Source organism: Cucurbita moschata, unplaced genomic scaffold (assembly GCF_002738365.1).
Source record: "Cucurbita moschata cultivar Rifu unplaced genomic scaffold, Cmos_1.0 Cmo_Scf00010, whole genome shotgun sequence".
NCBI lineage: Eukaryota > Viridiplantae > Streptophyta > Magnoliopsida > Cucurbitales > Cucurbitaceae > Cucurbita > Cucurbita moschata.
This window is the reverse complement of record NW_019268526.1, coordinates 2954505-2975352: the sequence shown is the minus strand read 5'-3', so window position 1 is coordinate 2975352 and position 20848 is coordinate 2954505. Positions and strand designations below refer to the sequence as shown.

At 38.8% G+C, this 20848-nt stretch overlaps 6 protein-coding genes, 1 long non-coding RNA gene and 4 other non-coding genes across 15 annotated transcripts; 7 read left to right on the top strand and 4 right to left on the bottom strand.

The window, feature by feature from the left end:
• The first annotated feature begins 676 nt into the window (after window positions 1-676).
• On the top strand, window positions 677-1065 carry LOC111448908. Its single transcript, XM_023088693.1, has one exon. The coding sequence runs from the start codon at window positions 711-713 to the stop codon at window positions 915-917; it is 207 nt and encodes a 68-aa protein (XP_022944461.1). The 5' UTR covers window positions 677-710; the 3' UTR covers window positions 918-1065.
• Window positions 952-9912, bottom strand: LOC111448906 (formimidoyltransferase-cyclodeaminase-like). 4 transcript variants are annotated; one of them, XM_023088688.1, is made up of 4 exons: window positions 9900-9912; window positions 3307-3385; window positions 2399-3218; window positions 952-1648 (listed from the first exon to the last, which is right to left on the bottom strand). In XM_023088688.1, the coding sequence occupies exons 3-4, from the start codon at window positions 2787-2789 to the stop codon at window positions 1140-1142; spliced, it is 900 nt and encodes a 299-aa protein (XP_022944456.1). In that variant the 5' UTR covers window positions 2790-3218; window positions 3307-3385; window positions 9900-9912; the 3' UTR covers window positions 952-1139. The 4 variants fall into 4 exon arrangements, with proteins under 4 accessions (XP_022944456.1, XP_022944458.1, XP_022944457.1 ...); XM_023088690.1 differs by lacking the exon at window positions 9900-9912 and having other exon boundaries at window positions 2399-2814; window positions 3032-3218; window positions 3307-3488; XM_023088689.1 differs by lacking the exon at window positions 9900-9912 and having other exon boundaries at window positions 2399-2814; window positions 3307-3507.
• Window positions 4285-6920, bottom strand: LOC111448907. The gene is made up of 4 exons (XM_023088692.1): window positions 6709-6920; window positions 5881-5951; window positions 5182-5268; window positions 4285-4587 (listed from the first exon to the last, which is right to left on the bottom strand). The coding sequence occupies exons 1-4, from the start codon at window positions 6818-6820 to the stop codon at window positions 4564-4566; spliced, it is 294 nt and encodes a 97-aa protein (XP_022944460.1). The 5' UTR covers window positions 6821-6920; the 3' UTR covers window positions 4285-4563.
• LOC111448626 (QWRF motif-containing protein 3) lies at window positions 8079-10973 on the bottom strand. Its single transcript, XM_023088314.1, has 6 exons — window positions 9818-10973; window positions 9613-9732; window positions 9431-9547; window positions 8466-8555; window positions 8277-8384; window positions 8079-8201 (listed from the first exon to the last, which is right to left on the bottom strand). Exons 1-6 carry the CDS (start codon window positions 10955-10957, stop codon window positions 8079-8081), a joined length of 1698 nt encoding a protein of 565 aa, XP_022944082.1. The 5' UTR covers window positions 10958-10973.
• Window positions 10974-12762: 1789 nt separating this feature from the next.
• On the bottom strand, window positions 12763-15790 carry LOC111448881 (probable galacturonosyltransferase 10). Its single transcript, XM_023088660.1, has 2 exons — window positions 15319-15790; window positions 12763-14632 (listed from the first exon to the last, which is right to left on the bottom strand). Exons 1-2 carry the CDS (start codon window positions 15466-15468, stop codon window positions 13181-13183), a joined length of 1602 nt encoding a protein of 533 aa, XP_022944428.1. The 5' UTR covers window positions 15469-15790; the 3' UTR covers window positions 12763-13180.
• Window positions 15791-16178: 388 nt separating this feature from the next.
• LOC111449026 lies at window positions 16179-16781 on the top strand. Its single transcript, XR_002711519.1, has 2 exons — window positions 16179-16244; window positions 16534-16781. It is a non-coding gene; the product is annotated as an uncharacterized LOC111449026 (long non-coding RNA).
• On the top strand, window positions 16307-16449 carry LOC111449157. The gene has a single exon (XR_002711553.1). It is a non-coding gene; the product is annotated as a small nucleolar RNA snoR134 (small nucleolar RNA).
• LOC111449153 lies at window positions 16684-16771 on the top strand. Its single transcript, XR_002711550.1, has one exon. It is a non-coding gene; the product is annotated as a small nucleolar RNA U36a (small nucleolar RNA).
• A 325-nt stretch (window positions 16782-17106) lies between the features above and the next one.
• LOC111449136 lies at window positions 17107-17222 on the top strand. The gene has a single exon (XR_002711533.1). It is a non-coding gene; the product is annotated as a small nucleolar RNA Z278 (small nucleolar RNA).
• Window positions 17223-17489: 267 nt separating this feature from the next.
• Window positions 17490-17595, top strand: LOC111449145. The gene has a single exon (XR_002711542.1). It is a non-coding gene; the product is annotated as a small nucleolar RNA snoR97 (small nucleolar RNA).
• A 634-nt stretch (window positions 17596-18229) lies between these two features.
• Window positions 18230-20224, top strand: LOC111449013 (putative pentatricopeptide repeat-containing protein At1g03510). 2 transcript variants are annotated; one of them, XM_023088837.1, is made up of 2 exons: window positions 18230-19898; window positions 19967-20224. In XM_023088837.1, exon 1 carries the CDS (start codon window positions 18349-18351, stop codon window positions 19615-19617), a length of 1269 nt encoding a protein of 422 aa, XP_022944605.1. In that variant the 5' UTR covers window positions 18230-18348; the 3' UTR covers window positions 19618-19898; window positions 19967-20224. The 2 variants fall into 2 exon arrangements, with proteins under 2 accessions (XP_022944605.1, XP_022944604.1); XM_023088836.1 differs by having other exon boundaries at window positions 18230-19992; window positions 20023-20224.
• The last annotated feature ends 624 nt before the right edge of the window (window positions 20225-20848 follow it).

The following is a 20848-nucleotide window of genomic DNA, read 5'->3' as shown; positions in this document are numbered from 1 at the left end:
GTCACGTGTTTAATTAGATTGTCTTTTAGCTCCTTTTTTTCTTTAACTTTAAAAGCTTACCGCCGTGACACGTCACGTCATCCAATCACTTTACCCCACGTGCTTATTGTATTTTGTCCTCGTCCACTTATTCTTCCCTCCTCCGAGGCAGTCTTTCTGTCAATCTATTCTTGAAATTTTAAATTAATAAAATTAATAAAATTATAAAAAATAAAATATTATTAAGTTCAAAATAATATATTTAAATTATTATTGAAAATTATATGTTTTAAAAACCCCCGTTGGACTATCTCCATGAAGCCCATCTGAGCCCAGCCCATTATCCAATCTGAGCCCAACCCATCATCCAATCTCAAGCCCAGCCCATCATTGGTCACGGCCGCCGTTTAGTCGGAGATCCTTTTGACCGCCGTGGGTTAAAAAGTCAACTGCCAAGGTTAAAACTCTTGACAGAATTTTTTTTTACCATTGCCACGTGGACAGTCAAGATTTAAGATATCTTTTTCCGACGTCCGACAATAGTTTTAAAGCTCCAGCTGTGTTTCAACGTTGACCTTTTTAATTATATTTAAATCGGACGGTGGAGCTTTAAAAGTTTCAACCTACGACACACTAACCGCGTTCCATTCCGTTATAAATAAGCTCACTTTACTTCACTCACTGCCATTCCCAACTAACCCACCGAACCAGCTCGTCTACTCAAGAACTCCATGGTTTGCTTTTGCTTCCTGGTGGATCAGAAGCGGAGGATACGGCGGAGTAGGCCGGCCCCTGGAATTTGCTCCAGGTGCGGCGGCGGAGCCAGTGTAGCCGACATGAAAACCGCCACCAGATTCTGTCACGTCCCATTTTACTGGAAATCATGGAGGGCCCTCATCTGTACCTTTTGTGGATCTGTTCTTCGATCCTATCGCTAATTTTTTTTTTCCCCCCCTTCATTTTCTTTATGTTCTTCATCAAATGTTGTCTGGAATTGTTCATCTTCAAGCTCGATGAATTAGTATTATAAACATTCAAAAAGAAGGTAAAAGAACCAATCAAGATTACAGAGAATGTTTAAAATCACATACTTTGAAGATCAAAACATTGAAATTTGAGATATATATGATGTACAAATAGATGAAATGTAATGCTCGAGATTACCCAGAAAGCAATTTGAGGTACCTTTGAATTATAGCCTCCTGCGAGAGGTCTGTGAAGTATCCTTCCCCCACAGCTAAGCACTCGTTTTGTGCAAGCCTTTCAACTTCCAGCTGCACCATTTTGCCGCTCACTTCAGTTGGTTCAAGCAAATTACAAGCCACTTCGATTACGCCTTCATCATGAGCAAGAGCCATTGCTTGAACAGATGGAAGCCCGCCTCCTCGCTCGCTCACTTGCTTTGAGATTTTACGAGTAGTAGCGATGTTGGTGGTGAAAATGGGGACGTTGTAGTTATCAACCCACTTTGTTGCTCCAATTACCACAACGCCTGTTGCTTTACTTGCTTTAGCTGGACCCTCATCTGGGTTCACTGGCAATGGATCTGATTGCAGCCCTCCAGCCCATTGTAAGCCATCGGAATTTGGCTTGAAATAGCCAAGTTCTCTTCTGATTGTGGCTAGCTTCCTTCCTTCTTCATGAGCTGCTCCGTAGAGAAATGTTGGGACTGCAGGCTATGGTTTAGATCATTAGCACCACATGAGGGATGATGATGATACCACAGAGCAATTGAAGCCATGAAACTCTTAGAGAGCAAGTGCAAACATGATATAACATATGAACATATGAACGCTGGCATTTAAGAAGCCCATGAAAAATGTTCAGGGAATTTCAAAGCAGAAGTTTATATGCCATCACTCCACAACCCAACCCAAGCTCACGCCAACGCAGGTAACAAATATTGTCTTCTTTGAGCTTTTCCTTTCAGAATTCTACTCAAAATTTTTAAAACGAATCTGTTAGAGAGAGATTTCCACACTCATATAAAAAATGCTTTGTTCTCCTCCCCAATCGATGCAGGATCTCGGAATCCACCCCATTTGAGGCCTAGCATCCTTGCTAGCATACCGCCTGTGTCCTTCGTTTTCCTCCCCAATCGATGCAGGATCTCACAATCCACTCCCCTTCGAGGCCCAACATCCTTGCTAGCACACTGCCTCATGTCTCACCCCCTTCGAGGCTCAGCCTCCTCGTTGACACATCGCCCGGTGTCTGGCTTTGATACCATTTGTGACAATCCTAGCCTACCATTCTTTTTCGGTTTTTCCTTACGGGCTTTCCCTCATAGTTTTTAAAATGTGTTTACTAGGGAGAAGTTTCCACACCCTTATGTAAATGCCTATGAAGTTAGCATTCCTCCCCTTTACACAGCCAGAGTGTAACATTGTGGTGGTATGATATGAAAAGAAGTGCATACCTTGTAGACCACATCCAACATCAGCTGCCAGAGACCTTGCAATCATAGCAGCATCATCCAAGGAAGCAGAAGCCAAGGGATGAAAGCATATATGATCCACAACTCCGAGTCGAGGGTGGCTGCCACAATGCGAGTCGAAGTTGATCGACGAAAATGCAGCCTTAATCATGTTCAGGACAGCACTTCTGAGGGAACATGGCTTTCCAGATGGCTTTAATGGGAGATTGGAAACAAGGGTATATCCTACTCTGTTGTAAACATCATCCGTGAACTTGTTGATAATGGGTGCATCAGGGAAGAGCTTGGCAGCTCGTTCAATTGACTCCAGTGCAACCTTGTTTCTGCTTTCAGAAATGTAAACCTTGCAGCAAGCAAGAACCAATTTTGACATTTCTCTCTTTACTGCAGCTCACTGGCTGCACAAAATGATATCATTTAGTAGTCAGAAGATGCAGATTTATGTGTATAACATATAAGACCAAACAATCATCTAACGAACTCAGAAATTCCACCAATCTTCACAAAAATCAAACCAAAACTCAATATCTTTTCCATCTGAAGCCGATTTCGGATAGCCATTACACTCGGATTTGACACCCAAAATGGCGCAAATCGCTTGCAATCTCTACAAACCCGAATCAGAAACTGTTTCTGTTGGATTCGAATTGCAGAATTCCACGCGTCCACACACCCTCGATAGAATCCTAGTTGCTGGGCGACCTCGAAACCAGCTTTAAGGCCTACCCATTTTGTATCTTCTTTGCCAGCGTCTAGGCCAGCTTTATAGGGCTCGGCATAGCCATACACTTCAAGTGGGTTTCTTCAAAATTGAGGGAAGAAATGAAGATGTCGTGTTTGAAAACTGATTTAACGAGAAAAGAAGAAACTTTTTTGTTTATAGATTTTACCTGGCGACTGCTGGGTGGCTTCGATTTTGGCGACGCGAGGGTGTTTGTTGTCCACGACGGATGTTCTGTTCACCCAATCCTAAAGAAACTCCATTCTTGAGGCATCGAAGTATCCGGAAAGTTACCAAATTGGAGAGCTTTTTGGTGGGCTTGAAAGGTGGGAAGCTCGAAGGCTTTCAGAGTAAGCCCACCCATCGAAATGCAAAAAGGCCAATAAACTGTCCACGTTATATAACTTTTTTTTTTGTATTTTGAATTTAATTCAATTTTAGCGGTTCAAATTAAATTCTTACACTAATAGTTGATTTTTCTCTAATCGCATTTTTTTTAATAAAGGTGTGAAAACATCTGGCACTTTAAAACCACAAGGAAAAGCTTGTTAACGGTGAACTTAGGTTATCACAAATAGTATTTATTTGGAAAAGGTGTTTTTTGGAAACCTCAAAAGAGAATCCAAAAAATACAATATCCCCTCAAAAGAGAAAACCTTAAGAGACAATATTTGAGGTATCAACTAGTAGTGGGCTCATAAGGGTATGAAAACCTCTCTAGTAGAGGCGTTTTAAAATCGTGAGTCTGACGATAGGATAAAAAAGACAAAATCTACTAACGGTGGATAAGATCTCTATTCCTAGCAATTCCTCGTAAGATCTCCATTCCTAGCAATTCCTCGTAAGATCTCCATTCCTCGTATCTCCTCTACAAAGACAACTCTCATATCTCTCTTCCATGCATGCCACCTTATTTCTCCGTCTCCGATATAATTGAACTCATTCTGTATTATTCTTGTTTTGGATGAACAGGGGAAAAGATATCGAAGTAACTGACGAAGAACAACGAAGACATGAAAGCATCGCTGTACTCGCTCCGAACCCAGAAAATGGAGACTGATAGGAGGCTAATGGAGTTGCAATCCTGACGTTCTAGTTGTGATCAAGCGTTATTTTAATCGCACCCCAAAGAAAGCAATTAACTGAGTTTTTTTAACTCAAAGATGCCTTTGATCAATCACAAACTCGGAACCACAAGTGCCCAAATTCAATGAATGAGTTGTTGGGGCTTAAATGTCTGTAAAATCGTATTATTAGATATAGGACACTTCGGTGCATGAAATACTCAAAATGTCAAGAAGAAGCTACAAGATAGGATCATAAACTAGTCTGAGAAACTATTCCACCACAGACGCATGAGGGTCCAAGGAAATACATTATTACGGGGAGTACTTCAGAACAATCGGAAAATTCTCCACAGCTCAGCTCATTGTGATGCTTCCACAAGTTTCTGAAAACAAAGGCCAATAAATTAGTAAACTTGCTGTGAGAAAATACATGTGCAAGTTTGATTATTGCACCAGCTACATCTTGCTACGAGTTCCAAATGCTCCATGTATTAAGATCCAAATGATCCATTAAACTAAAACCATGAAATGTAACTAAAAGAGAGAAATCAGGAAAATGCTTTTCATTATCCAGCCGAGCCCCGAGATAGCGATTGTACACTCAACATTTGCCTTGTATAATTACCCGAGTCTCACCAAGAAGGTGACAAAAGGAGCCTCAAAGTGTAATAATCTAATTTCCTTGACAAAAATAAGTCCTAGAACTCGAATTATGTCTTCGTGTATTTCAGAACATTTTCCCATTTCTAACACTTCATGAACAATTACCGAATGGATAAACTTAAAATGAAAGTACAACCAAGAAAAGGAGTTAACCTAGTAAAATAAGAGGCACAAACAAATTGTTCTAAGAAGTTAATCTTGTAAAAGAGTCAAAACCAATCAATGACTGCCAAATAATATTCATTTAAAAGCACCTGTAAATACTTGCAAGTGTTTAGGTATAATAAGCGCACAGAAAATAAGAGCAGAAGTACCTCATCCTTCTTTCCCTTGCCCCCGGTAAAGAACTTGTAACCTCCGAAGAAGAGTAGGCCCCATCCCGATAATGAGACAATCACAAACTGCAAATTTCAGAACAAGTTCAATTTTCTTATTAGTAAATATTGTTTGAAAGAGTCGGGAATAAACAACTAAATAAAAAATAAAGCACAAGTATGATAATCAGGTCATTGTTTATTTATTATCCACGTCGAGATGAATACTTAAGGAGAAGAGGGCATTCTATATAAGACTCATAAGTTTCAAAGCAAAAAAAAAAAAGCTATTTAATTTAAGGTAGTAGAATTTTCATACTTCAAATCCTAAGCAAAGCAAAGAGAACAATTAATATGGTAACCCGAACAGCTGCATTTAGCTCTAAATCGAACACAAAAATTCCAATTTGTAGCTAAATTAATAAGACTAATCTCATACAACACTACAAGTAGATGAGACTATATTAAATATGGAGTACGAAAAAGACCACTTAAACAACAAAATCAAGTACTTTGTCGAGTAGGTCACAAATTTGAGATATTCTGATTGAAAGTCCAAAAAAGTTATCATGTTTGTTAGTCTGGTTCTTAAATCCTCACTACTTGATGATAGCAAATAGGAAGAACAAATAGGAAGAACAAAAAGGAAAAAGAATGAAAGAAGACGATAGTAGTTTCATATGCAAAAATAAGTCTCACATGCTCTTCCTTCCATTTAGATGGGCTCATGGGATCTGACCAACAGTTAACCTTCGGTGGTCCATGGTGGTCTGCAAATATCAATAAAGAGGGTCAAACTTACAAGCAAAAAGATCGTTTGTTCATCTTTTGATGTTCCTTTCTCTTCCCTTAATGTTTGATTATTTGCTCATCTTTCTCCCAACACAAACATTACGAAAGGAAATACAAGAGAATTTCAAATGCATGTATAGAGTGTAATCTTGCAGAAAAAGCCTGAAAATTAAGTTTTTGGTGATGATATATCTTTCAAATTAGCAAACTATTCTTTTGCAAATTATAAATGCTTTTAAAACATAACAATTATCTTCATGAAATACTCAACTACGTGTGGGATGCAGGTAATATATGATAATTGCAAATCAAAAACAACGTTTTCCTTTTCTTATTTTAATTATCCCAGATGCAGTGTCTTCCGTTTCCTAATTGAGCTAAGTTATCAAAGTGCAGTATATTTCATACCCATTTCGATCCTAGACAACAACCCTCGCTATCAAAGAATAATAGTGAAATCTCCTCTTATAAATCTAGTTCTCTAATTAGGTAAAATACATTCCAAAAACTAAATAAATTCGCACCTTCTCAAGATCCCTCGATTAATGCCTACCTTAGAAATGATAAAGAGCCAAAAACAGAACTTAGGGAAAAATATATACAACAACGATTCCCATTTCGGAATGAAACTCCAAGAAATCCAGAGATCAAAGAATATTGAACGAAACCGAAACTGGAATAAGTCCAAGCAGATGATCTGAATTAATAAAAATGAGATCGGGAGATGAAACCTACCAGCAGCGCCAGCGAGACCGCGCCTTTGAATAAGAGTGGCAGCTGACTGAGGAGAGGAGACTCGAGTTAGGGCTCTGGCTTGACGAGCTGCGGCAGCCGCTAAGGTAGCCATGGATTCAGATTTTCTTCCCTACAGAGAGAAAGAGAGATCAATGACGCTGATACGGCGGAACGGAAGCTAGAAATAGACCCGACCGCTTCAACAAGATGACAAGCAGAGATAAGACGACGTCGCTTTAAGCCTCTTCGCTTTCTCTCCCTCTATTTATTTTTAATTTTTTTTTTCCTCTCTCGTTCTAATTTCGATATTTTTTAGTTCAATCACCTATCAAAATTTAATTAATAAATAAGCTTATTTTGACTTTAATTCAGAGTCTCAAATAATCGAAATATATGTATTATATATATATATATATATAATCCGAATATAAATAACTAAAAAGAATCTCTCTAATAAAATTAAAAATAATCGGACAAAATATAGATGTAATTATAACTATTTTAATTAATCACCTTGAATTTAATGGGCGGAGCTATTTGCCTGGTTGAAATTATTTCAAATAAAAATAAAAAATTAACAATATTTTTAATATATTTAATAAAAATGCATAAACCTCTCAAATTTTGTTCGAAAATTATATAAATAAGGTTAAGTTACTTAGTATTTGAAATTTAAATATTTATTTGATCATTAAAATTAAAAAAAATAGTTTAATAACTTTATGAATTTTCAATTTTATATAAGTCTAAAAAATTGTTTAAAGGTTAGATTTATATTTAAAATAATAATTGATACCATTATATTTTTATTAAAAATTAATAATAATAATTCTTTGTTTCTATGTCCAATGCTTCATTTCCCTCTCCAATTGAGGTCCACCTCTCTTGAAAGTCCACCATTCGAGACCTGGCTTTTATATTATTCGTAGGAGCCTAAGCTCACCTCTAACAGATGTTCTCGGTAGGCTTTTCTTTTGGAGTTTCTCTCAAAGAGAGTTAAATAGTATGTTAAGGAGAGGTTTCCACGCTCATTTGAGAAATGTAAGCTCACGTATAGCATATGTTCTATGTAGGCTTTCATTTTTGGTCTTCCCTCGAGTAGTCGAGTAGAGTTAACGTCTTACCAAATACTCGACTCGGTTATTTAAAAAAAAAAAAAACAAAAATATTAGCCCAAATTAATTAGTTTAAGCTGAATGAATAGTGTTTACATGAGCAGCCATTTCATCCAGAGGCCGGCATTCACTGCTGTACTCATCTCCTCAAAATGGAATAGCCAAAACCCGGATGCATTTATTCACTACATAGCTTAATTAACGAGAGACGTAATCAGAATGATGTTCCTGAGCCCCACAACATATCAATCAAAATCAAACCCTGGAAGCTTCTTCGCCTTGTTCTTGTAGCTGCTGCAGATGATGATGATGATGATGATGATGATATTGCTCTGTTTTCATTTGGATAATCCCACATTTCAAACTCCTTTCTTCCATCTGCCACGCAACAAATCAACACAAAATTAACACAAATCAACAAATCTGGGCTTCTGGGCTTCTTCTTGTTCATACCTCTAGTACTGATATGGCTTTGTGGAGTTCAAACACTTCCTCTAGAACCAATCTCTCTTGAATCACCACTTTGGCTAAGTCTGACAGCAAGCAAGCAGTTTCCTTCGCCTGTGTTCATTACCAACTCGTTACACAGTTCTATTATGAGCATACAGAAATGTATTATGTGGCTGGGTGGCTGGCTATTACCCGTGGGGCGTGTCCTGATATCATTGACTTCATTGACGCTAACAGATCACAGGCTTGTCTCAATGCCATCGACATTGTTTCGCCGTCAATCTGTATGTATGTTGCTATGATTTAGATTTAGAAAACTAAGAGAGACAGCCAATTATGTATCTTTTCTTGGAAATGAGTCGCAATATTGGCTAATTAAGAAAATGATTTGGGTTTGTGTACAATATCATACTACTATAGAGATCCGTAATTCATAACATGATACTAGAGTCATGCTCTTAACTTAGTTATGTCAATAGAATCCTCAAATGTCGAATAAAGAAGTTGTGAGCCTCGAAAGTGTAGTCAAAAGTGGTGTCGAACAAAGGGTGTACTTTGTTCGAAGACTCCAGAGAAGAGTCGAGCCAAAGGTGTACTTTATTAACTCAAGTATCGAACAAATAGTATAGTTTGTTCAAAGACTCCGGAGAAGGAGTCGAGCCGAAGGTGTACTTTGTTGACTCAAGTGTCATGTAATTTCTTCGAAAGACTCCAGAAAAGGAGTCGAGTCAAGGGTGTACTTTATTGACTCAAGTGTCGAACAAAGAATGTACTTTGTTCTAAGACTCCAAAGAAGGAGTCGAGCCAAGGGTGTACTTTATTGACTCAAGTTCCAAACAAAGAGTGTACTTTTGTTCTAAGACTCACTTGTAGGTACTTTATTAACTCAATTGTAGAACAAAGAGTGTACTTTGTTCTAGGACTTCAAAAAAGGAGTCAAGCCTCAACTAAGTGGGAGACTGTTTGAGGACTCCATAGGCCTCGGGAAGGCGATATTGCACTTTGTTCGATGGGAGAATTGTTGAGGATTGTTGGAAGTAAGTCTCACATTGGCTAACTTAGGGACAATGATAATAGGTTTATAGGTAAGGAATACACCTCCAAGCTACGAGAGCTTGACAATATCATACCATCATGAGATCTAACGTGTCTTTTACCTTTGCTCCTTCGATCAGCGGTACCCTGCAGATAACAGAATGCAGACAATCTTTGGTCATTGAAACTGCAGCCAAATGTTGCCTCTCCATACCTCCCCAGCTCTCCAATGGCTTCAGCTGCAAAACAAACTCAATCAATTCTCAGCGATGTTATTCCACAAGTGCGGGGGAGAGTTACTCACTTGAGAATGGACAATGAAATTCAACTTGAATTGAAGCTTTTCTTTCTGTAGCTGCAGCTTCTTTTGCTGCACAGACTGCTGCAATATAGCGATATCATAGCAGGCAATCGTCAAATTTTTCTGCGAAGTTTCAAAACAAGAAGCGCCGCCCCTGTTCTTAGAGTTCACCCACATCATATTTCAATCAATATTAAAGAATCTATACCTCTGCTAGACTAGCCAAGTTTACACTGGCGGAACGAGCTCTAGCATTGGCGAAACGCCACTGCACCAGTCGATTATGAAACACTCTGAGTTGATGAACGCTATCTGATACTGCAAACCCAATTGGGGATGTGATGGAAATCGATGATTTTCTACTCTTGAACAAGTCCAATCCCAAGTTAAGCAACTTCTCCATACCCGTTGCGGCTTTTGATGGAGTTCTTACAGGTTTTAAACTAGAAAACGACATCGGCTTTTCTTTGCTCTCCACTGACATCGGCGGCGACCCTGACCGTCCAGGCGATAATGCCCACTGCGACGTGGAACTCCCATGTCCGGAGATTGAATTAGATCGTTGAATTGGGGTTTTCCCATGAGTTTTCTTCGCTGTTGGCGAACTCTCTAATGAAACAGGATTTGGGACGCTTGAATCTGAAGAACCCCTTTGAAGCCTTCTTGATGGTACATCGTTCATATACTTCGAAGGGACCATTATACCGGCTCTCCGGCAGATTATGGTCGGCATTTTGCCCAACATCGTCGGAGACCCATCTGGGTCCAAGTCAAAACTGTTCTTGAAATTTTCCGATCGCCGTCTTGATGATCTTCCAAACAGAGCATTCTCATCCACCGACAATCTCCCAGATTCCGAACTCTGAACCGGCAATTTCGACGACGAAGAGCTCACGTATTTCCCCTGTATTTTCCCGCAGTATCTCAAAGAACCCCCAATAATCGGTTTATCGTTTTCTTTAGCGCATTCCTTTTCCGATTCGAGATTACTCAGCTCCCGGGAATCTCTCTGTTTATCGACGAACGGAATACCATTACTGCCAGTGGGTTTTTCATCCTTGAATCGTTCATTTCCGAGATGATCAGCAAGAGTATCGAATCTCTTAGAAGAAGGCCAGAGTCCATGAACGAATAATGACCCATCTTGGCTTCGGTGCTTACGAGCATCAAATGAACTGAATCTTGATTTCCGGTGAGTGGGTGACAGAGGTTGAGTCGGAGACGACGAGGGTGCGGCGGCGTCAGTGACAGAGGCCGGCGAGAGAAATCTTGAACTCACTTCGCGAGATTTGGGTCTTCTGGGTCTGTGAAGCTGATCGGAAACGAGTGATTCATTGACATTCTTCATCGGAAGTACAATGAGGGATTTGTGAACCTTGTGTGTGTGTGTGTGTGTGTTGTTGTTGAGAAGAATGGCGGAGGGGAAAAGGGAGGAGTTAGTTAGGGAGGAGAGATCACTTAACAAAATCGGATAAATCGTTTTCTGTTCCTTGAGGATTCCGTCAAAAGACAAAAAAGAACGTTGAATCGCCATGAGAGGAGATCGCAACGAAACGGAGACGGTTAGAAATTTGAATTTATTCGGAGATGGATTTTCCGGTATCGTTTTTTTACTCCGCCGGCTGCCTCGGTGGACTAACTGGGTGTGCGCCACCTGTCATCTACATGAACATAATTAATATATGTTAGTATGAGACCGTGACATCTTTATTGCCATTGACATTATAAACTTTGATGTTCTTATTTTTTTTATAATTAAACTTATAAATTATTTCGAAACATATATTATGACAATTGGCACGACATTCCATAGATATAAATTAAGGTAAAAAATTTAGATAAACTAACGTCATATCTTACAATCTACTACTTGTGGTCCTAGTGTTCTGGTACACTACCCGATGTTTAGTTTTGATATTATTTGTAATAACTCAAGCTCGTTGTTAATAGATATTGTCCGTTTTGACCTTTTATATATTGTTGTTAACCTTTTAGTTTTAAAATAGGTCTATTATGGAGAGATTTTCACACAGTTATAAGGAACATATCATTCTCGCGGGCACACCACTCAAGCTCGCTGTTAATAGATATTGTCTGTTTTAGCTCGTTATGTATTGCTGTCAATCTCACGGTTTTAAAATATGTCTATTATGGAGAGATTTTCACACATTCATAGGGAATGTTTCATTCTCGCTTTCACACCACCCAATGTTTAGTTTTGATACTATTTGTAATAACTCAAGCTCACTGTTGATACCATTTGTAATAACTCGCCCGTTTTAGCCGGTTATGTATAGTATATTATGAAGAAATTTTCACACATTTATAGGGAATGTTTCATATGTATAGTCTATTCTGGAGAGATTTTCACACACTTATAAAGAATATTTCATTCTCAGCACACCAATCAATGTTTAGTTTTGATACCATTTCTAATAACTTAAGCTCACTATTAATAGATATTGTTCGAGCTCACTGTTAATAGATGTATTGCTGTCAACCTCATGGTTTTAAAATACTTCTATTATGGAGAGATTTTTAGCCTGTTATGTATTGCTGTAAACCTCATGGTTTTAAAATACGTCTATTATGGAGAGATTTTTAACTCCGTATTTCCCCGTTCTCTTCCCCGATCGAGGTATCCTCTCTTTCGCCCAAGACGGATTGATTTCATTATCAAAAATTTGGAGCGTGAAGTGGAATTAGATCTATTTTTTGGGAGGTATCCAGATTAATATTATCAATTAGAATAATTTATGGTTTTCTCGGTTGTACTAATAAAATGAAGTATCCAGGTTGTAGTATCTGACATCAGCAATAAAGATGAAAATTTTTTAAGTTAACTTAATTGAGACCTACGTTAGGGTAAGCTCTTTCAATTAACCTCTCTACTTACCACTTTGCTTAATTTTATGCTTTCTCCAATTACGCCATTTTTTGGGTTCATTTCTTGAATCAACCGACGGGTTTTAGCTTGAGTGCAAAGTCATCGTTGGCTTCTGTTAAAGATGTATAGTGCATATTACAAGCTTCACAAATAGCTGTTTTAAGAACATGTTTTTGTGTTCAGAATTCGATCTAAATATTCAAACGCTTCTCGAAGAAACGTGAGAGAAAAGCAACTCGAAATCATGCAGGAGGAACGAGTGAAAGTGAGAATAAACAGCCAAATTTCAGGAAGGGAATTGAAAATGCATCCACCAATTCATAACAACAGGGAGTGTAAACCTCCCAAGAACTAAACTTCCAAATTCAAATAAGTTAGGATGCCCATCCCTGGGAGTTGTGAGTGCTACTGATACATAGAGAGGAACAATTGCTGCTAATGGCACAAGAAAAATGGTCTTCTGCTGCTGTTCAATCTAACCTATAAGGAAGGACAGAAGCAATTATCTATTATCAAGGATCTGTGCTACAACAGGAAACCGAATACTCGAATATTCATGTTACAGCAACGTGCCATACTTGATGTTGAGTTATAATGGCACGCCTGTGGCTCGATGTCCTGAAAAATTACTGATGTCCTTAAACAACAATCTTCCCTGTGGAAAACAAATGTATGTTCATATAATCAATGGAAGTTGCAGCTTTGCAATAGAGGATGAGTATAATCAACGTATTTCTCCCAAAGGGGCTTGTACTTCTCTATCCCAATCTTCAACCATGGCTTCGAGTTACCATTAAAATGAAGCACAGCCCCCTTCTCAATCACCTTAGGATCGATATTTGTGTAGCCCAATCCTAACACATGCCATGAGGGATCCAATGGTTCTGTCAATCCATAGAATGTAAGCAGTCCAGGCGGCAGCGTACCAAGTTTCCATAGTGTCCGGTCTACATTCTTTTCCTGCCAATAATGGTAGATGCCCGTAACATTTCTCTTCCTCCACTCTACCAAGTCGAAGACATTCATCCCGAATGCCCATCCGCACGCATCGGGATCGAAATGTTCCCTGATAAGGGGGTGGGAGTAGTTCAAGTACTTATGATATCTGTGAAAGGTCTCCATGCATGTCTCCACAGCTCCATTTACATTACCATTCAAATTAATGCTGAAAAGATCAGAAAGATCTTTCTGGACCACAATATCATCATCAAGAAACACAACTTTTTTAAGAGCAGGAAAAACTTCTGGAATATAAAACCTGAGATGGTTGAGCATTGAAAGATATTTTGGATTCCGAAACTTGATGGGAGTCCGACTGTCACCGCCGTTACCTGAAAAATAATAGTTCTGAGTATCCGAGTCTTGAAGTTGCTTGAGTACTGGGACATAGGAAGCATTTAACCAGCTAAAATCCTCAAACTTTTGCACATCAACAGTCACCCTTCTAAAATTGTTCATTGAAAACCAGGCCTTCATTGCTGCATAATTGACCTCATCAGTTATGAGATGGAAAACAATCCTATCAGGATTTTTTGAATTCAAAGCAGTCGAGTTGACAACAACTGAAGTGGCCAGGATGTTGTCAGAGAAAACACAGAAATGGTAGAGATCATTATCTCTAAGTTTCGTATCTATTTGCCTCTTTTCACTAAACTTCCTCTGTACATTTAAGTTTCTGAACCATTCAGTGGTCAAGCGAACGCCAAGGCAGTACAAACTTTTGGGGACTTCTTCAGCAGCAATTTGTCCATATTTTGAACTTTTTTCACTGACAGAGCTCACATTCTCATCAAGAATCTGGATTTTAGCTTTCAATCTCATGATCATGGTTGCACTATCGTAATGAAGTTGCTGGGCTTGGTAGAGCAACAGTGCCATGTCCCGTATTGCAGTTTCTGCTTCTGTAATACTCAGAGGTGCTCTCCTTGTTGCAGCATTTGAGAGGAGGATCTGTGAATTCCGGATTTGGGCACTTAATTCCCAAGCAAACTGAAGATTGCTGCTCTCTTTTGCAATCACAACGAATGCTTTTGCTAGAGAAATTTGGTCACTGATTTGCCGTGCAATTGAACTGGGGTTCAACATTTCTTCAGTAATGTTGAGGCCTTCCATAATTCTTTCATGGCTATATGATCTCTACATAATGGTGCAGAAAAGATCAAAATTAAGCAAATTGTTGTCGATGTAGCAGTAAGACAGTAACGATTCGAAAGCCTAACTTAGCCAAAGCTTATAGACAATGGGAAGATCAGCATTACTCGATGGAAAGCAAATTATTCTAACAAATACAAACGTCGTTAAAACTCAAGATGCCACATTGAAGTATGGGCCATGTAAGTATTGAGAGCAAGTAATTTGGGGCACAGAAAGTAAAGCAATTACATAGTTTTTTTTTGCTTGAACTTGTTTGAGTGGGAGGCACACAAGCTCCTCAAATTACTTCAAATTCTAATTTACTGTTCTTGAATTGGTTTCTATCACCTAGTACTAAGTTTCACCAGCCATTTTTCCAGTGTCCCAAGAGACAAAGTAGCTCCAAAGGCAGATGATCAGAGACGGAAGATCAAATATAAAGTTACTTCAAAACAGATCAGAAAGGAAAAGCAAAAAGATGTCACACGACGCAAAGCTAGATCGTAGATGGCAGTTCTATTTGTCAAATTAGCACAACATCAACACAAATCCATAACCTACACAAGGTAGCTGAGAATAATAAATTCAGGACCGGCAATCGACATTCTAGTTGAATCCCATCCCACAATTTCCTCCAGAAACATAAGCAAAATCGGTGGAGAAAAATAGAAAGAGAAACAGATCTTTACCTTTATTAAGACAGGCCTGGACTCAATCTGACTCCCTTTACTGAGAATGAAAACGAAAAGCAAAACCGCAACAAAACACAGAGTCCACCAAAAGGCGTTGGATAATCTTCTCCTGACAGGCCTTCGGAAATCCGGGGGCCTCCGCCTCATTCTCTGGCTGGATTTCCGATCGTGAGCGAAACAGAGTTTTGACTTGAATGGGGGAAAAGAATTGGAGCAATGAACTGAATCAGATCAGTTCCGGAGTTGAAAAACTGAAGGTGGGTATTTCAGATCCCGAAGTGGAGGCGGTGAATGTATGAATTAGGGAGATGGAGATGGAGATAGGGTTAAGGTTCGGTTAGAATAACTCCATTTTTGCTTGCGATCGATCACTGGAAAGCGAGGAAGGAAGCTGTGGTGCAGAGTTGAATTTTTAATTGCCTCCATGTTTTGTTGGGGTTCTCTGGTTTCATCCGTTTCTAACCCCACCCGACAGTACACGCTTCTCTCACAAATTAAATTAATAAAAATATATAAATTTTTAATTCTTTTTAATAATCACTAAATTAATAAAAATGAATTTTACTTATTTAACGAGTATTTTTTAAAATATAATACTAATATAAAGATATTTTTTAATTTTTTTAAATCGAAGAATATTAATAATTTTATATAATTAGAGAGTATTTTTAAAACATTATTAAAAGTTTTTAAAATATTTTTTTAGATTTTTTTTAAATTTAAAATTATTATTGGAAGTGCGGACGGGCCGGGCTTTCTCTTGGGCTATGGCCCAAGTGAAAAATTGGAGATATCCGAGTAGCTAGGGCTTTAGTAGCCTATATAAACGAACGCGAAGTCCCTTAAATCATCGAATAAGTTTGCGCCCGGGGCGAGGATGATCTAGGGTTTATCGTGGAGCTGGGGATGTAAACCAGCATAAGGTCTTTTTGTTTTTGTTTTTGTTTTTGTTTTTGTTTTTCATTGATTTCGATTCAATTATGGCTTGCACGATGCACCCCGGGCTTCCCTGATGTTCTACGTGAAGTTGATAGCCCCATTGCTCGTGCTAGAGTGGTGTCGTTTAGTGTTGCAGGTCGGCCTTGCTCTTTTCCACGGCTGATCTGTGTCAAAATAACGGCGAGATTCCTTTATCTTGGTTATAACGCCACAATGTAATGTTGCATCTTCTTTTTGGGGCGGCCTCACTACACCTTTAGCTTGTTTCTGCAGATTATGAATATGGGAATGAAGCTAGTCATAGAGGCCGAAATTTAGTACTCGACGGTGTTCACGTGGGGGCCTCTAAAAACTTCCGCTATAGATATTCTGAATCCCAATTTTTATCCAATTTTCTGAATTTTAGTGATATTGAAGAGTCGTGGGCGATGATTTTATATTTATCCGCGCTTCCGAGGTTTAACGATGAAGCAAACTTAAAATTAATGGTTGAATTTCTTAATATGAGCCATCTTCTTCTATCATTGTTTTGTTGGCTGTTATTTTTTATTTATTGTTTTTCAAGTCTAGCGGTGAGGATTTTACTTCAGCTTCTAACGCCAGTTCTGCTTCAGAATTTGATGATCGATAAGCTGTTACAAATCATCTGAGCTTTCGACACCCTCAAAGTTTTCCTTAATTCCCTTTTTTTGAGTGTAGATATCGTACCTGCTGCCTTTTTTTATTGGCAGTTCTGATTTAGCTTTCTTGTGGCTACCCTTGTTCTAAATTTAATGGTTTAAAATTTTCAGTCGAATTTAGTTTTCTGGAGGTTAACCATTCATTTTAGTTTGAAGGGTTAATTTTGCCAATGATGACTTAATCCGTCTTGTCTGAGACGTTGTGGAGCCAAGCCCCTGTTTCCAGGAAGAACCTACTTGGTGAAGCTATGTTCATATGATTTTAATGGATTCAACTGAGGTCACAATGGGTTCTTATTCTTTGGTGAACCAGTAAATTTATTTAATTTGAACGAAGCCGATGAAGACTCATTATAACTTATCTGAGATGTTGTGTAGCCAAGACCCTGCTTCAGGGAGAACCAACTTGGTGAACCAACATTTATTTGAGTTATATGGATTTTGCAGAGGTTTCAATTTAGAAAGTTTTAACATTTAGTCTATCGTTTAACTGTTAATTTCTCTCTGTATATTTATTCTGTTGTTTTGAGTTTAACTATACTCGTTCCTGAGCTAAAGTGGGTATGGAGTCTGAAAAAACTCAGAAATTATGTGTTGTCATCAGCTTCTTCTCGCCTACTTAAGGAGACTGGAGTTAAATAACAGCATCAAATTCCCAAAATATACCCAAATTCATTGATGTTCAACGATTCCTTGTTTTTCATCTGTTCTTTCTTCTGTGTTTCTCTTATAGATCGATTGAAAGTGCTGTGTATGATCAACTGTTTTGATCGGCCTGTGTATGATCAAGAACCATAAAATTGCTAGCAGACAACAGGCAGGGAAGCTTACACAAGTTTCGGAGTTTCCATTTTATGCTTACTTGTACTTAACATTTTTTTAATTATGTTATTAATGTTAAAAAATATATTACGATCGTTATTGATATTTGTAATCAATGAATGAAAATTTTCCCCATATTTGTCCCTTCTAATTTTACTTTTAATAAATCTTAATTTTTTTTTTAAATATAGTCCCTTAACCGTTCCTAAGATACTGATCATAACAATATTATCCAATATTGCATTTTAGTAGATGAATAAAAATTTTATGTCTACTAATAAGAATGATTATGAGTTTATAAATAAAGAAAATTGTTTCTAGCATGAAGCATTTTGAAGAAGCTAAAGTCACGAGAGTTTAGAATTTATTGTTGTTTTTTACCGAAAATTGAGAAAAAGGAAAAATTAAAGATTTGATTTTTTAATCTTTCGATAACAAATTTGAATTTGTTTAAAGGTGCGGAGGATGACCATAATAACGAATTGTTCTTCAGAGATGAAATTAACAAAATTTCAGAAATTCAGAGCTCTGTGATTTGGTTTCCTATGAAAGCACAGAGCTTTTCGTGTTTGTGGGGTTAAAGAAGATGGGTTCAAACTATCTACGCTTGCTTTCCTACACTAAGCAATTGAGCTTTTATGCCAACCATGGCAACCACGAGCAGGCTCTTGCTCTTTTCCACCACATGCAGGCCTCACTAGCCCTTGCTCTAGACGCCCACGTCTTCTCTCTCGTTCTCAAGTCCTGCACCGCCATCCGCCGACCCCATTTGGGCACTGCCATCCATGCCCACGCTACTAAATCCTCCCTCCTCTCAAGCCCATTTGTTGCCTGTGCCCTAGTTGACATGTACGGCAAATCCATGTCCGTTCCACTCGCACGGAAGCTGTTCGATGAAATTCCTCATAGAACTGTCGTCGCCTGGAATGCCATGTTATCACTATACACGCACTCAAACATGTTACCTGATGCTCTCCGGTTGTTTGAAGCTATGGATGTGCCCCCCAATACTTCATCCTTCAATCCAATAATTGCAGGGTTGTTGGATGATGGATTCAAGGCCATTGCTTTCTATCGCAAGATGCAACAATGTGGGTTGAAGCCTAATTTAATTACCCTTCTTGCTTTATTACCTGCAAGTGTTGGAGTTGCGGCTTTGGACTTGATTAAACAAATTCATGGTTTTGCCATGAGAAATGATCTTGGTTGTCATCCCCAGTTAAGCAGTGGCCTTGTTGAGGCCTATGGGCGATGCGGCTGTCTCAATTATGCACACAATGTGTTCGATAAAATGCACGAAAGAGATGTAGTCGCATGGAGCAGTTTAATATCAGCATACGCTCTTCATGGGGAGGCTAGAACTGCTTTAAACATCTTTCAACAAATGGAATTGTGTAAAGTGCAGCCTGATGAGATTACATTCATAGGAGTGTTGAAGGCTTGTAGTCACGTGGGGTTAGCTGATGAAGCATTGGATTATTTCAGTCGTATGCAGAGAGATTACGGTCTACAAGCAAGCAGCGACCATTATTCTTGTCTAGTAGATGCATTGAGCAGAGCAGGGAGATTACACGAGGCATATGAGATTATCCGCGAGATGCCAGTGAGGGTGACGGCTAAAGCTTGGGGCGCCCTCCTCGGGGCTTGTCGAAACTATGGGGAGTTAGAGCTGGCGGAGATTGCAGGGAAGGCTTTGTTTGATATAGAGCCTGAGAATGCTGCCAATTATGTGCTGTTGGGTAAAATGTATGCAAGTGTAGGGAGGCATGAGGAAGCTCAAAGACTGAGAATGGAAATGAAAGAGAGGAGAGTTAAGGCAGTACCTGGAAGTAGCTGGGTTGTTTATCAGGATTGATTGAAGTGGTTTCTTTGTTCATTGTTTCAGAGAGCCAGTGGTCATGTTTAAGCAACTCATTGGAATGAGCTGAATAGGTGCCATGGTTATCAAATTCATATCATTCCAAAGAACGCCATTTGCAGATCTCAGCATGCGTTGGGATTAGGGGAACTTACTTTATATTTGAAGGTTGAGGCTAGTTTTTATTTGATTTCTAGATTAGTGGCCAAGGGTTGAAGGATGTGATGGTGTCTATGTTCTTGGTGATTGTGCCACCGTAAATCCAAAGAAGAGTCATGGTGACTGCGTTTCATTCTATTTGCTTCACTTTCATAGATCTTTCTTGTTGATAACCTGTTACTTGCAGGAAGATATTGCAGTAATATTCATTCAGTAAGGAGTAGGAAGACAAGGACAAGTCAGGAACTTTAGTTCTATATGCAGAAGAAGCTGATGAAGAACTTTGCAGCTTTGTTGAAGAAGACGCAATCCAGTGCACACCAAACTGGATATTGAAAGCTTTAAGTGCTTACTTTCTCAAGTCAATTCTCAGATGGAAAATTTTCCTGTACTCATACATCTAAATCATATTGGAATACAAATAGAAGATTCATATTTGGCTTAATCTAATCTGGTGAGATTCTACGTTGGTTGGTGGGAGAGTCAACGAAGCATTACTTATAAGAGTGCGAAAATAGCGAGTTATAGCGGACAATATCTGCGAGCGGTGTACTAGCGAGGATGCTGGGACCCCCCAAGGGAGAGGATTGTGAGATCCAACATTGATCGGAGAGGGGGCTTGAGCCGTTACAAATGGTATTAGAGTTAGACACTGGACAATACACTAGCGAGGATGCAGGGCCAAGGCGATGGATTAGGGGCAGCCAAAGCCAGACCTCAGGCGATGTACCAACGAGGACTGTGCCAAGGGGATGGATTAGGGGTGGATTCTGAGATATCACATTAGTTGGAGAAGAGAATGAATTAAAACCGTGACTCAGACACCGTGGTGAGGACGTTGGACTCTTAGGGGGGTGGATTATGAAATCTCACTACATCTATATTAGCGGTGGACTTAAGCTATTACAGAAAAAGTTGTGTAAAACGAAAGCGGATCCCTTTATTTCCACAAACACAAGCCTACAAGATCAAGCTTCGCCAGTTTCCATAACAGGAGTTATAGTTCACAAAGTACTGATATTAAAAATTAAAAAAAAAAAAAAAAAAAAAAAAAAAAAAAAAAAAAAAA

What these genes read in the sequence shown, in the direction of transcription:
- LOC111448908 (XM_023088693.1), top strand. Translation starts at nt 711, where the DNA reads ATGGTTTGCTTTTGCTTCCTGGTGGATCAGAAGCGGAGGATACGGCGG.
- LOC111448906 (XM_023088688.1), bottom strand. Translation starts at nt 2,789, where the DNA reads ATGTCAAAATTGGTTCTTGCTTGCTGCAAGGTTTACATTTCTGAAAGC. An exon ending in TGTTGGATGTGGTCTACAAG is followed by an intron (nt 1,649 to 2,398) that starts GTATGCACTTCT and finishes CATAGCCTGCAG; the next exon opens with TCCCAACATTTCTCTACGGA.
- LOC111448907 (XM_023088692.1), bottom strand. Translation starts at nt 6,820, where the DNA reads ATGGCTACCTTAGCGGCTGCCGCAGCTCGTCAAGCCAGAGCCCTAACT. An exon ending in CTAAATGGAAGGAAGAGCAT is followed by an intron (nt 5,269 to 5,880) that starts GTGAGACTTATT and finishes TGAAATTTGCAG; the next exon opens with TTTGTGATTGTCTCATTATC. An exon ending in GCAAGGGAAAGAAGGATGAG is followed by an intron (nt 4,588 to 5,181) that starts GTACTTCTGCTC and finishes CTTTGTTTTCAG; the next exon opens with AAACTTGTGGAAGCATCACA.
- LOC111448626 (XM_023088314.1), bottom strand. Translation starts at nt 10,957, where the DNA reads ATGAAGAATGTCAATGAATCACTCGTTTCCGATCAGCTTCACAGACCC. An exon ending in TATCAGGACACGCCCCACGG is followed by an intron (nt 8,385 to 8,465) that starts GTAATAGCCAGC and finishes TAATGAACACAG; the next exon opens with GCGAAGGAAACTGCTTGCTT. An exon ending in AAGCCATATCAGTACTAGAG is followed by an intron (nt 8,202 to 8,276) that starts GTATGAACAAGA and finishes GTTGCGTGGCAG; the next exon opens with ATGGAAGAAAGGAGTTTGAA.
- LOC111448881 (XM_023088660.1), bottom strand. Translation starts at nt 15,468, where the DNA reads ATGAGGCGGAGGCCCCCGGATTTCCGAAGGCCTGTCAGGAGAAGATTA. An exon ending in CCAGGCCTGTCTTAATAAAG is followed by an intron (nt 14,633 to 15,318) that starts GTAAAGATCTGT and finishes ACCATTATGTAG; the next exon opens with AGATCATATAGCCATGAAAG.
- LOC111449013 (XM_023088837.1), top strand. Translation starts at nt 18,349, where the DNA reads ATGGGTTCAAACTATCTACGCTTGCTTTCCTACACTAAGCAATTGAGC.